The following is a 13579-nucleotide window of genomic DNA, read 5'->3' as shown; positions in this document are numbered from 1 at the left end:
CCCCCTGTGGAGAGGATGGGGAGGGTGGAGCTGTGGGAGTTTCACTGGTTTAAAAATACACAGAGGAAGCGAGTGAGAGGGTGCGAGAAAGGGGAAGGGGAGGTGAGGGAGGAGCGTCAACGTCGATGTCCCAAGCCGTGAGTGGCCACTTGCCCACTGGCCAAGGGATTTGCACGACTTGCCAGGATGACGGAGGGGCCCAAGAAAGCCAGCAGAAAGTTCAGTGAGTGTGGGTGCCCTTTGCACCGCCCTTCATCCCTCTGTCTGTCCGTCCAGCTCGGCCTCTCTCTGCTTCTTTATCACGGTCACATTTCTGCTTCTCTTTCTGTCCATCTCTGCCTCTCTCTGGAGCTCCCTGATTCTGGGTTCCTTGTCGCCATCCCTCTGTCACTCTGGCCCAGTAGCTCTCTCTGTCTCCACCTGGTTTGGCTCTATCTCTGCTTCTTGTCTCTGACTCTGCCCATCTCTGTTTTCTCTGTCCCTGCATTCGTCTGTGTGTCCATTTCCGGTCTATGTTGGACCCTATGGCCGGGCAAGGGAAGACCTTCACATGCCCCATGCCCTGCCTCTGGGGGCAGTGGGGGGGTGGGGTGGCTGCTGGGTTGAAAGTTCCTGGGGCTGGAGTGTGTGTAGGTGTGCCATGGGATGCTGTCCCGTGTCCCCAGCAACAGGGATGCTGGGACCCAGTGCAGCTCGATGAGGGATCATACTCGCCGAGGCTCTATTTCCCCAGGTCGGTCCCCTCCTGGTCTCAGCAAACTTCTGCTTCCCCTGAGTGCTTCCGTCTGCCGGCATAGGGGTGGGAAGGAGCCAGTGTACAGGGCCAGGATTATGACTGCATTCCACAGATGAAAATACTAGGGCCCAGAGACTTGTCTGAGATCATATAGAGCTTCAGAGCAGGGCTCAATGCCATGTCCCTGAATTTAGGCCTCAGTTTCCCTCCCTGTCCCACTACTGTTTCCTCCACACCTTTGGTGCCCAGGAGACCACAGTTTTGGTCCCCCTCCTGACAACTGGCACATTTCTGGCCCATGGCATAGCTTTCCAAGAGCCGGGCATCAGAATTTTTGGACAGTGTTCGTCAGAAGGCAGAGGCTAAGACCAAGGAGGGAGTGGGCTTGACTAGAGGAAAGCCCCAGAACACTGACCCCAGCCACCCAGAGCCCTGAACCGTCATCCAGGCTCAGCCCTGCTGTGTGACCCTGGGCAAGCCCCTCCTGTCTCTGGGCCTCAGTTTCCTCTCTCATCAATGGGGACATCCTACCTATATATTCCAGCATGGTGGTGAGGACCTGAGGAGGCAGAGGGTCCCCAGGAAGTGAGAATGCCAAGGTTTTCCCTTTTCGCTCATCTGGAGGCCATAGGGTTGTCAGAAGGTGGTGGTTTCGAAGAGGGGCAGTCCCACAGTGGGGGGTGGGGGGTGGGGGATGGAGGGAACTCACACGCTCTCCTGCGGAAATGAGAAGATAGTATCACCCAAGCCCTGCAGCTTGAGTCAGGAAGGAGCACTCAGCTGACAGGAAGGACAGAACCTCAGAGAGTGGGCCCCCCAGACTCCCAACAACCCCCTCCATCCCAGGTGCTCAAACACGCCTCCCACATACAGCCCCCCTCCCCCCCGCCCCTCCTCTCCCCAAGCACACAAATAAGCTTCGCTTCACTCCCTGGCTATGCCACCTGGGGCGGTTCCCTCCACGGCTCTAACCCGCACTTCTTCATCTGCAAAAAGGGAAATTTAACTTGTGCCATTGAACTGTGCTGGGAATTGATGCCTGCAGCATATCTGACCGACCAGAGGCATTTGCTGTGATCACCATCATTGTCTCCATGACTTACGCAGGCTATTATGTTACTTAGAAGCTTTCCTTCAGACCTCCTGCTGCCCACAGGAAGTGGGTACTACAGTCTCTATTTTGCCGACGTGGAGAATGGGGCTCAGAAAGGTCAAGCAACTTGCCTAAGGTGACACAGCTAGGATGTGCAAGAGAAGGGATTGAAAGCCAGGACTCTAGAGCTGCTGGGTTATACCATAACAGAGGGGATGTCTGTGAAGCCCTGACTCTCCCTGAACCCTCTATAAGAGGAACAACATGTGTTTTTTATTGTTATTATTAATGCTGTAGACATTAACCCTTTGCCTCCTTCCCCCCCCCCACCAGAGTTCTTCAAGTTCAAGGGGCTCGGGAGTCTCTCCAACCTCCCTCGGTCCTTCACTCTGAAACGGTCCTCAACCACCCTCAGTCTCGGGTCCCATCTGGAGCCTGACCCCTTTGAGGCTACACAGGATGACATGGTCACGGTCCCCAAAAGCCCCCCAGCCTATGCCCGCTCCAGTGCCATGTACAGCCACATGGGCACCATGCCTCGTCTCAGCACCAGGAAGGCTCGGGACCAACAGGCTACCCAGGAGACAAAGGAAGTGGACCAGCCCCACTTGGCGCCCCACGGTCTGCCCAACCCTCCAGGCTTAGAGGCAACCAAGGAGATGGTGGTGGGGACCAGTGTCCCCCTGGAGGACACCCTAGCAGTGGGACCCAATCCTTCGGCAATGGGCCCCACGGAAAAGCCTGAGGATCTCAGGGCAGACGGAAAAGAAGAAAGAGGCCCCAGGAATGTGCCTCCAGAAAGGTTGGTGCCCACCGGGGTAAGGGGAGGGTGGGAGCTGCAGGGATGGTGTCTCTAAGCCTCCTGCCAATAGAGCCTGGAGAGGACCCCCACACACACATTGGGTGGGGGGATAAAAGCCCTACACATTAACTTACTACAGACCAGGCACTGTGCTTCATCCTTCACTTGCAATTAATTATCAAAAACAAAACAAAACAAAAGCACCTGGCGGGGGGGGGGGGGGTAGATTCTGTTGTTTCCATATGATGGACAAGGAAGTTGAGATTCAGAGAGGGAAGTTGTCTGCCCCAGTCAGGTTGCACATCTGGCAAATGACAAAGTGGTATTTGAACTAAGACCCACCTGACTTGCCCTAGACAGCCTCTAGCAGGGGCCCTCAGCGGCTAGCTGGGTGCCAGACCCAGTCACTAGATCCCCGCCCAGGGCCCCCACACCCAAATCACCACCTTTAGTTCTACTGGACAACACTGCTTCCCTTGGTTGCCACTTAACTTGTTTATTGGGTGAGTCGGATTCATGCAAAAATACAGATTGTGATGGTATGACCCTAGCTCCCACTTAAGACGCACCAGTTCTACTGGGTGTCAAAACCAATGTTACTCACGGACGATTCTGCAAAAGCATCTGTCATTAGCCCCATCTTACAGATGGGGAAACTGAGACTCACCCAATGTGGTAGAGCTGGATTTGAGCAGAAAACTGCTGTCTCCTGTGGCCACACACTTACGTCTCACATTGTACCCACCACCTTTGAAGACCTACAGCTGTGTGCTTGTGCCCTTGGGGAACCCGTTCAATCCCAACCATAGCAGTCTCCAGCTTTTGAACCCTCACAGCCTGTGTCTAAACCACACCCATCAGATGTGCTTCTTGAAATAAAGAGGAAAAAACCCCCAGGTGAGCAAAAATAATTCTAGGGCTGGTTCTGGGACCTCCCTTCAGTGGATTTTCTCCAAGACACCAAGCACAGCTTCTGTGTGCTGGGGTAATTGTGTCTAGACCGCTGTTCAATGGGGAGAAAGATATTGTAAAGCTGCAGAATGAATCCAGCCCAGACTCTGCCTCTTACTGACTGCATGACCTTGGATAAGTCTGTTCCCTTCTCTGAGCCTCAGTTTCCTCCTTTGATGGAAGGGCATAATGAGAGCGCCTACCTTGTAGGGGCGTGAGGGGAATTCAAGAATAACATACAGGACTTGTAAAATCTTAGCACAGGGCTTGGCACACCACAAAGTTTAAGTGCTTCTCCTTCGTCTCTAATTGCTCCAGGCTTAGTCCAGCCCTACTTGGGCGTGGAGGAGCAAGGATTGTATGTAAGGGAGAGGGTCTGATAGGTTCCGGGCGGTTCTGAGGCATCCTAAGGTCTGAGATGTGCATTGGGAGTTTGCAGCAGCCGGGCGCGTGGAGGGGCGTGTCTAGGGGGCGTGTCCTTTTCAGGCTGTGCTGCGAGCAGTCGGGGGAGGCGGGCGTTGGAACTGGGCGGGCCGAGGAGGAAGGGTGTGCTCGGGGGGCGTGGCCTTCCGGGCCCCGGACGCTGACAGATGGGGGGAGAGGGCGGAGCGAGACAGGAGGCGGAGGGGCGTGCTCGAAGCGGGGCGTGTCCTTCCCGGCTGGTGATGTAGGCTGTGGAGCGGCCCCCGCCCGACGAGGGGCGTGCCCGGGGCGTGGTCTACAGGTCAGGCTCCGCCCCCCGGAGTTGGGCACTGAGCTCCACAGCTTCGTGGCCTGAGAAAGGCGGGAACCGTCGGGCTGAGGAGGTGTACAGGCTGCAGGCAGTGACCGCGGGGAACCATGACTGCAGTGGGACGAAGATGCCCCGCACTGGGACCTAGAGGGTGAGTGACCGAGCTGGCCCGGAGGAAGGGCTGCGGGGCTGGGAATGGTTTGAGGGGAAATCAGTGCCCTTGGGGCAACCAACAAAGCAGGATGCCCAGTTAGCATCAGGGACTTTTAAGCTTCCTTCTGGTGTAATTCTGTGCCTGTCTTGTCCTCGCACAGGTTGCGCATTTACTCCTCACAACAGCCCCAGAAGAGGGACACAATTATCGTCCCCATTTTACAGATGAGGAAAGGGAGATTTACTTGGCCGGTTTGCGACAGTATAGATTAGAACTCCGCCTCCTGGCTCGTGCCTTTAAAGAATGGGCAGCCCCTTACCCTCCAATAGAGCCCTCTGGGAGGGATGGTCCTGAGAAACTTTGAGGATATCAAGTCTAGCACCCAGGCTTCCTTCCTGTGGGCAGGGGCCTCAGTTTTCCTGGCAGCCACATCAGGCCTGGCCTACAGAAGGCAGAGGAAATAGACAGACTGCCTTCCATTCCCCCAATCAGCCAGTGTCCAATGGTCCCGAGTGGGGTGGGGTTAGCAGATCTGATTGAGCCCCTCCTGCTGTCCTGAGACCCAGTGTCCCACTTGCCCTCCAGGCCAAGCAGGAGACCAGGAATTAGAGTTTCTTCCAGGAGCCCCCAAAGCCCAGCACTGTGTCCCGGAGAGCTGCTTTGCCTGTATGATCTCAGATTTGCCCTGCCCTACTCTCAGCAGCCCGGAATGAACCGGATGGTCTCAGATGATACATACAGTTTGGAGAGGAGGGTATTTGAGAATTGCCACTGAGCAAGACTGGGGCCCCATTCCCAAGTGTCCCAAGGGAGTCATCTCAGTGGCTGCTCAGGGAATGGTCTTGGCCGAGGTAGATTGTGTCCCTCCCCTTCCCCCTGGGAGGCAGGGTGCACCTGGAGTAGAAGGAAGGAAGGGGAAGAGGTGAGGCTGCAGGAGTTTCCTGGTGCCCTGTTCCTGCTGAGATCATGGGGGATGAGGAGGAAGGAGGGAGGAGGGGCCAGGAGCACAAGGGCTGAAGGGCCTTTAGCTCCCAGAAAGGAGAGCACCAACCTCACCTCACCCTACCCCCCTACTCCTGGCACCTCAGCCTTCTGCGGGGAAATAGCAGGTCCAAAGAGCCCTGACGCCCTCCACTTCAGTCCGTGTTAAGGAGGAGGAAGGGGAGGCCCAGTGAAGGAAGGAGGCCCCAGCACCTTCCACCCACACCCCTGCCCACACACAGGAATTGTCAGGTCAGGGTCCTCCAAGAGGTCAAGATCCGGCTCACAACCAGCCAGACCCTGCCTGAAGCGCCCCACGGGTACCGTCTACCACCTAGGCCCTGTGAAGAGGAACCTCTACTGCTTATTTTATCAGGGAGGAAGGCAAGACTCAGAGAGGGGAAGGAATTTTCCTGGGGTCACAGAGAGATAAAGTGTCAGAGCCTAGATTTGATCCTAGGCTTGACCAACCCCCAAGTCATTAGGCTACATTTCACCTCCCACCAAGTACAAATCTCAAAGCCATTTCTATGTTACTTAAATGACCTCCCGTAAGCCCGTGGAATAAAGATAATGGGAGCTCATTTTACAGGTGAAGACACAGAGGTTTTATGAGGTTAATGACTTGCTTGAGATGACACATTTAGTTGAGTTGGAATTTCATTCACTTTAATATTTACTGGGATGCAACTATGCCCTAGGCACTCTTGCAAGTTTTGGGGAGAGAGCAGTGAGCAGAGCGGACAAAACCCTGCTGTCATGGAGCCCCGTCCCAGTGTGGGGGAGACACGATGAGACGAGGTGTTAAATGGTCGTGCGGAAGAAAGAAGTGCTGGGAGAAATACTGAAATCAGCTAGGGGAATTGGTTGTAGCAGGGGAGTGTCTGGCGGTAGCGACTTGGAAAAGTTAGCCAGGAGAAAGGTCTCTTTGAGGTGATGTTTGAACAGAGGGATGAGGGAACAACCTCTTGATATCTAGGGAAGAGTGTGCCAGACCAAAGGAACAGCAGGTACAAAGGCCCTGAGGTAGGAGCATCCTTGGCATGTTTGAGGAGCAGCTGAGACCCACAGTGCCTGGAGGAGATGAAGATGGGAGGCTGGGGAGTGGAGTGGTGGGAGGTGAGGTCAGAGAGGAAACAGGTTCAGATGATGGAAGGCCTGGATGGCCTGACAAGGACCTGGCTTTGACCCAGGGAGATGCAGCCATCGCTGGCCTTGAGCAGAGGAGGGCCTCACTCTGACTTAGGTTTTATGAGGACCTCTCCTTTGAGGAGGGTTTGAATGCAGTTCTACTCATTGTAAAGTGTCACGCCCAAGCGTCCTTTCCTCCCTGCCAGATCATAGAGCCCCAGGCCCCTCTACCCCCCCTCCCAGGGCTGTTCAGAGGGAGGCTTGGAGAAGGTGGCACCTCACAGGAGAGCTGGGGACATCCAGCCCTATGCCAGGCACTCAGAACAGGCCCAGAACCATCCCCACCCCCCATCCCATTTCCTTTTGGAATGTTGATTCTGGTCCAAGAATTCCCAGCACTCCCCAGAGTCCCACGACCCTCTCTCGGCCCTGCAGAGTGACGTCAGCTGCTGGGCATCTGGTAGTGATTACCCACCAGGGGAGGGGGCTGTGGTGGGCCCAGCCTGTTCGGCCTCCTCAGGCTCTGGGCGGCTGGTCCTTGTCTTCGGAAGGGGCCCAGCTACTCCCCACTCTCATTTCCTGTGGAGACTTTCTCACAGTCCTCAAGACCCCCGGATGCCTCAGGCTGTGGGAACTACGCTGGCTCAGGAAGGATGGACTGTACCCCCACCCCCAGCTGGAGCCACATCCCCCCCAAAACTCTCAGGGGACCTTGTTTGCAGAATCCTGGACCTCTGTGGAGTATGGGGAGGAAGTTGGGTATGTCGCTGACTGCACAACATTGAGCAACTCCCTTGCCCTGTCTGACCCTCAGTTTCCCCATCTGGGTATCAGGGACAATAACAGCACCTGCGTCATAGGGGCACTGTGAGGACTAGATGAGGTAGAGCATTTGTCCTGAGCTTGGTCCAGAGAGATACCCGTACAAGGAACTGCTCTTGCTCTCAGCACACCCATGTTACAGAAAAGTTCACTGAGGTCCAATGAGGGGAACATGCCCAGGGTCACACTGCTTCCTCCCTCCCAACAGAGGGCCCTCTCCAGAGCCCGAGAGGGTTCTCTCCCCCCATCCCGGCTCCATTTCTTCTTGATGCCGATTCTGGGCTCGTGGTCCAGTTGAAATATTCATTTTCTTTGCCCTCCCCTCCCCACCTTCTCCTCCCGTCCACCCTAGAGCACGCCCCTTTTTCCAGGGGAGCCTGCCTCGTGCAAGGAACAAAGGGGAGCCAATCCAGATCTAGTCTGAGCCATCTGTGTGTCCTGGACCAAGTGACAAATTTCAGTTTTCTCCCCTCTCGAGCAGGGCCTCCAGATTACTGACATTCAGGCAGCACTCCACCCGGGCCCACCCCTTTGCTCTTTGCCAGCAGATTCTGAGTACCAGTCAGTAGCTCTCAGGGCTCAAAAGCCTCGGTTCTGCCCTGGAAAGAGTGGCTCCCACCTGCCCTATCCTCACAGGGCTGATCCCCTCTTTGAACACCTGCTGGCAAACTCACCATAGTCAAAAAGACCGAGAGCACAGAATTGTGGAGAAGGAGCAGGATGTCTTCAAGACAGTGCGGGCCCATCTTATAGGACGCAGGGCAGGGCAGGGGCTAAAGCCAAGAGCCTACCTGGCAGAGAATCCCAAGGGGCCCACGGCAAGGTGCCCCAGGGAAAGACAGGGCTTTCTGCCTCTGCTCTCTCTGCCCAGGGCGTTTAAAAGCTAAGGAGTATAGAGCAGTATTGCTTTTCTGCTGGGCTGAGCGATGGTCGGAGTAAGGGTGGGAAGAATCTTCAGTCCCCCAGGAAGGGCAGAATGGGAGATCTCCATGGCTGGGAGCTGGGGCAGCAAGAGGACCCTCACGAGCTTTGAGAACTCCGCATCCTTCCTTCTCAGGATCCTATGGCCCCTCTGGCCCCCTTTACAGAAGAGGCAGTTGGACCCCAGAGAGGTGGAGGCAGGGGGAAAGCTGAGAAGCAGGAGGCAAAGGTTGGGGAAGTGGCCACATAGCCAGGCCTGGAGCCCCAAGGGGACAAATGGGGTCAGAGAGATGATGGACGGACAGCCAACCTCTGCAGAGGGCAAGGCGACCCACGGCAATGGGAGGGCCAAGGTGGGATGGGACAGCAGCTGCTCTCTACTGCCTCTCCTCCAGGATCCCTTGGGGAGCCTCACTGTTTCTCCCAGGCCAGGATGGAGCCTTGAAAGTAAAGCTCAGATTTAAACCTGTGTTGGGGAAATAAAGGATAATGGGCTCTAATTACTGCTCATTAATCCAATTAATTAAGCTAATGTATGCAATAAGTGGTATCAGTTATCAGAACAAATCAGTTAATACAGGCAATTAAAGGGCTTGGTTATTTGAATAATTAATGTGGCTGATTAATGGGACTGATTTAGCTCAATTGTAAATAATATTATTTATTAATTGATTTCACCACTAATATTAGAGAGGAAGTACTTTTTTTTTTATTTTATTTTTTATTTTATTTTATTTATTTATTTATTTATTTTATTTATTTATTTGACACAGAGAGAGAGATCACAAGCAGGCGGAGAGGCAGGCAGAGAGAGGGGAGGAAGCAGGCTCCCCGCAGAGCAGAGAGCCCGATGCGGGGCTCGATCCCAGGACCCTGAGATCATGACCTGAGCCGAAGGCAGCGGCTTAACCACTGAGCCACCCAGGCGCCCCGAGAGGAAGTACCTTTTAAGTCCGTGAAATAAAAAAGTTAATTAGGGCGCCTGCGTGGCTCAGTGGGTAAAGCCTCTGTCTTCGGCTCAGGTCATGATCTCAGGGTCCTGGGATCGAGTCCCGCAGGGGCTGTCTGCTCAGCAGGGAGCCTGCTTCCCCCTCTCTCTGCCTGCCTCTCTGCCTACTTGTGATCTCTCTCTCTCTCTCTCTCTCTCTCTCTCTGTCAAATAAATAAATAAAATCTTTTTTTAAAAAGTAAGTTAATTAATTGATAAAGCTGAGTTTTTAAAAATGGAAGCTTTGATTTCTGCATTTGATCATCACAATGGGAGGGAGAATGTTCTAGAACTCTCCAAGCACACTGAGATCTGAAGGCCAAGTTGGCGGAACCACTCTGGCCCTAAGGGAGAGAGGAGGTTCCAAGCAGAGGGAATCAAAAAGGTTGTGGCTGGGCTGCAGCTTGAGAGACTATGTTTTGAAGTCAGGAAGGACTTTGCAGAAGGGAAGGTTATGTGCAAAGGCCCTAAGGCTGGAGGGAGAAGAGCTCTTTGGAGGAAGTGCAAGAAGGCTAGAGTGCAAGGAGGAGCAAGGGGAGAGAGAAGGGACGGCTGACTGTGCCAGCTACAGAGAACTGAGCCCTGAGAACCAGATCTTGTTGCATGGGGCTGCTGTGTGACATGTATTCATTCAAAAAAGTCTTTATGGGGTAGCTGGCACTGCTCTTGGCAGATCCCAATTCCTGTCCTCTCAGAGCTTGTGTTCTAGTGGAGGAAGATAGTCAGTGCATGACAGGTTCCATGAAGTGCTTTAGAGAAGAAATAAAGAGGGAAAGTAAAGAGGGAAGGGAGGTGGGGAGTGTTGAGAAGTTCACACTCTCAGATGGGTGGCAGGGGAAAGCCTCACTGAGAAGGGGACATTTTAGTAAAGACCTGATGGAGGGCAGGGTCCGAACTCAGTACCTGGGGGGAAAGTATTCCAGCAGGGGGAACCGAAAGTGCAAAGGCCCTGAGGTGGGGACAAAAGCCAGCAAGAAGCTAAGCGTGGCTGGAGCAGCGAGAGAGAAGGGAGCAGCGTAGGACATCGGGTGTGAGAGATGGTGAGAAGCCAGTCTGTAAGGCTCTCAGGAGGACTTTAGCCCTTACTCTGAGTGACACTGGGGGCCACTCCAGTGGGTTGGAGCAAAGGAGATCTGTGATCTGACTTTCACTTTAATAGAGTGCTCTGGCTGCTGGAGTGAGTACAAGTCACAAACAACACACAGAGAGGCAGGGAGGCCAGTGATGAGGTGTGGTAATAGTCCAGGCAAATGATAACAGTGAATCAGAGGCAGACATGGTGACATTAAGTCTTGGAAATCCTGGAGTGTTGTAGAGGGGCAGGGTGAGGTGATAGGGACTAAGTGTAGCCCCAAGCCAGCAGCTTCCTGAGTCTCGGCCTCTGCCCTGAGCTCCCCTGTTGGCTCTAACCACCCCAGCCCACTTGTATCGTGGTGCAGTCACCACCCCCCCAAGACTCTGTTCCCTCCGCAGGGCCCAAGGGGAAGGAGACAGGAAGCAGGAGGAAGCACCGGAGCGATCCCAGTGTCCTGGCCAATCTGTTCCCAGCAGTGAGCGGATTTCCGGGACTGAATGGCAGGAAACTCTGGGATGGGACACCTCAGCCGGAGAAGCTGGCAGAGGTGAACCGCGCAGGGGAGGGGTCCCTACTCCACCTCGCTCCCACCGCTGCTAGGCAGAGAGAACCAAAAAGGCTATGGCTGGGCTGCATGGAGCTTGAGAGACTATGTTTTGAAGTCAGGAAGGACTTTGCAGAAGGGAAGGTTAACAGCAAGGACTCTAGAATGTCAGAACAGGGAGGGCTGTCAGACAGCTTCTCAGTGAGGAGCTCCTAGCCTCAGAAGCAGGGGGTGCCGCGTGTGTGGAATTCTGCCCCGGGAGTCCACACCTCATCTGTGATTTTTAAAGCTCAGATTTTGGGGTATATGTTTTAAATTCAAATTTAAATTTAACATTGGGCTTCTGTTGGGAGGAAGCAGTTCCCCAGAGTTTGACTTCCCTCCCTGCTTTGCAGATGGGACTACAGAGGCCTGACCTAGCCAGAAAACCAGGGCCCAGCCTGACAAAGTTAATCCTAATGCTAGTGATCAACACACTGCTTGGGTACTTATTATTCACGTATTCCTTTAAGCAATCGTAAGCTCCTACTATGTGCCAGGCACTGTGCTGGGGGCTTAACAATGAGACAAAGTCAATGCCCTCATGAAGGTTTCAGGTAATTAACAGTCAACAGGTAGGGGTGCCTGAGTGGCTCAGTGGGTCCAGCCTCTGTCTTCGGCTCAGGTCATGATCCCAGAGTCCTGGGATCGAGCCCCACATCGGGCTCCCTGCTCAATGGGGGGCCTACTTCTCTCTCTCTCTCTCTCTCTCTCTGCCTACTTGTGATCTCTGTCAAACAAATAAATCAAATCTTTAAAAAAAAAGTCAACAGGTAAATGTAAAATGATCATTTCAGGCAGAGGCTGAGGAAAATAAAGGAGGGCTGAAGACAGAGAGTGAAGGACCAGGGACTGTTCTAGGTCGGGTGGTCAGGGATGGCTTCTCTGATGAGGGACATTAAGCAGAGCCCCAAATAAACTAGGGGTGAGGCGAGCTGTGTGAAGGTCTGGAAGCAGGGAGTTCTAGGCAGAGAATAGCAAGGGCAAAGGCTCTCTCGCAAGAGTGAACTTGGCAAAGAGGCCACTGCGTCTGGCCAGAATGAGGGATAGAATGAGTGAGCGAGGCATGTTGGGGTTGGCAAGGTAGGTGGTCAGGCACCCCCAGGCTACACAAGGCCTTGTAGGCTGGGGAACATATGGCCCCGTTGATGCCTGTTTTTCCGGCATAACCTCTTAACTCTCACAAGGGAAGAAAGTTCTGGACTGGGTGCTACATTACATAGCCAGCCATTTGCGGGCCACAGAGAGGGGTTTAGATCTTGTTCGGGGAGAGGAGGCACTGTGGGGGGGGGGGGGTGCTCTGTGCACGTGACCTGCTTGTTCTCACCTGAGTGCCTCTGAGGGTAGAGTGGAGGCCGAATGGGGCGTGAGAACAGCAGAGAGCCTGCAAGAAGGCTGCTTGCTGTGTGCTCCACAGAGCACACGGAGCTCCTGGGTGGGGAAAGGACTGCCCCTCGGAGAGACGTGGTCAGGATCTATTTTGAAAGCAGAGCTGCAGGATTTCCTGAAGGGGTGGGTGTGGAGGGCGAGTGGAAGAGGAGGCACAGATGAGTGCAGATTTTTTTGGCCAAGGAAAGCAACAAGGGTGCAGCTGACATCAACTGAGGTGGCAAGCAGATGTGGGGAGCAGGGGCGTGGCAGCAGGGGGGCGGGTAGCGACCATCCTGCTTTAGATGTGACAAGTCGCAGCGACTTCAGACATCCAAGAGGAGATGCTAAGGAGGCAGTTGGGTTTACCGGGCAGGAATTGAAGGGGCAGTTCTGCGCTGCATCAGAGAAGGGCTGGCAGTTAAGGTCAAGCCCCCTCACGAGGAAGGATAGTATTAATCTGGCACCTGGAAAGGATAGTCACTCCGGGCCCCTGAAGGCGGAAGGGGTCAATTCCACCACGGCCAACAGTCACCAGCTCAGCATGCTGCTGAGTGGGCCCTTCTGCACTGGGCAGAGAGTTTAGGGTGGAGGGGGCGTGGGCAGTAGGCTGAGCCCCAGCCCAGGGCTACCAGCATTTGGAGTGGAATAGGGTAAGAACCCTTGAGCATCCTGACGCCGGGTGAAGACAACATGATTCAGGAAGCGGGCCTGTGGTTAGGCATGTAACACTGATCAGCTCCCAGAGTCCTTGCAACAACCCAATGAGGCCAAGGCTGTCATTGTCCCTGACTTCCAGGTAGGAAACCCAGGCTCAGAGAGGTGAGGGGACTTGTCCAGGGTTGCACAGCTGGTGAGTGGAGCAGCAGCCCTCCCAGCAGATTCCAGTAAGTGTTATCAGCTGCCATGCCCCCTCTTGTCTTCAGGATGAGCCTTCTTGGCGTGCTCAGGCCAGGCCAGGTGCTGACAGCCGGGGGGCCAGGAAAGGGTGGGGACATTCACCTCTCTGCTCTTCTTCCAGGGTTGCTGGAGAGCCAGAGGCTGGCGGGGACTATGTGAAGGTAAGCGGGGCCAAGCAGGGGACACCGGATGGTTCAAGGCCTGCTCCCTGAAGGGCAGAGTTCTTTTCTGAGCCTTGTTAAGGGCCATACCTCACCGCCTGTTCCCAAGAGGAGAGGGTCTCAGGGTCCGGGCAGCGCTTGGGTCTGGTTTCACTCCCAAGGATCTTCTTCCCATGCCTG

General features: G+C 54.5%; 1 protein-coding gene across 5 annotated transcripts in view; it reads left to right on the top strand.

Moving 5' to 3' along the window:
* The window catches only part of SH2D3C (SH2 domain containing 3C), a 29281-nt gene continuing 15702 nt past the window's right edge, over positions 1–13579 (top strand). The window contains exons 1-3 of one of the 5 annotated variants that reach the window (XM_047699750.1): positions 1–223; positions 2163–2631; positions 13360–13399. In XM_047699750.1, the coding sequence (XP_047555706.1) occupies positions 187–223; positions 2163–2631; positions 13360–13399 (546 nt within the window). In that variant the 5' untranslated portion in view covers positions 1–186. Of the gene's footprint in view, positions 230–2162; positions 2632–2669; positions 4467–4503; positions 7341–13359; positions 13400–13579 lie in introns of those variants that run through there. The other 4 variants (XM_047699753.1, XM_047699752.1, XM_047699754.1 and 1 more) reach the window with 4 other exon arrangements.

Source organism: Lutra lutra, chromosome 13 (assembly GCF_902655055.1).
Source record: "Lutra lutra chromosome 13, mLutLut1.2, whole genome shotgun sequence".
In the NCBI taxonomy this organism is placed as follows: Eukaryota; Metazoa; Chordata; class Mammalia; order Carnivora; family Mustelidae; genus Lutra; species Lutra lutra.
This window is presented reverse-complemented; position numbering and strand designations above follow the sequence as displayed.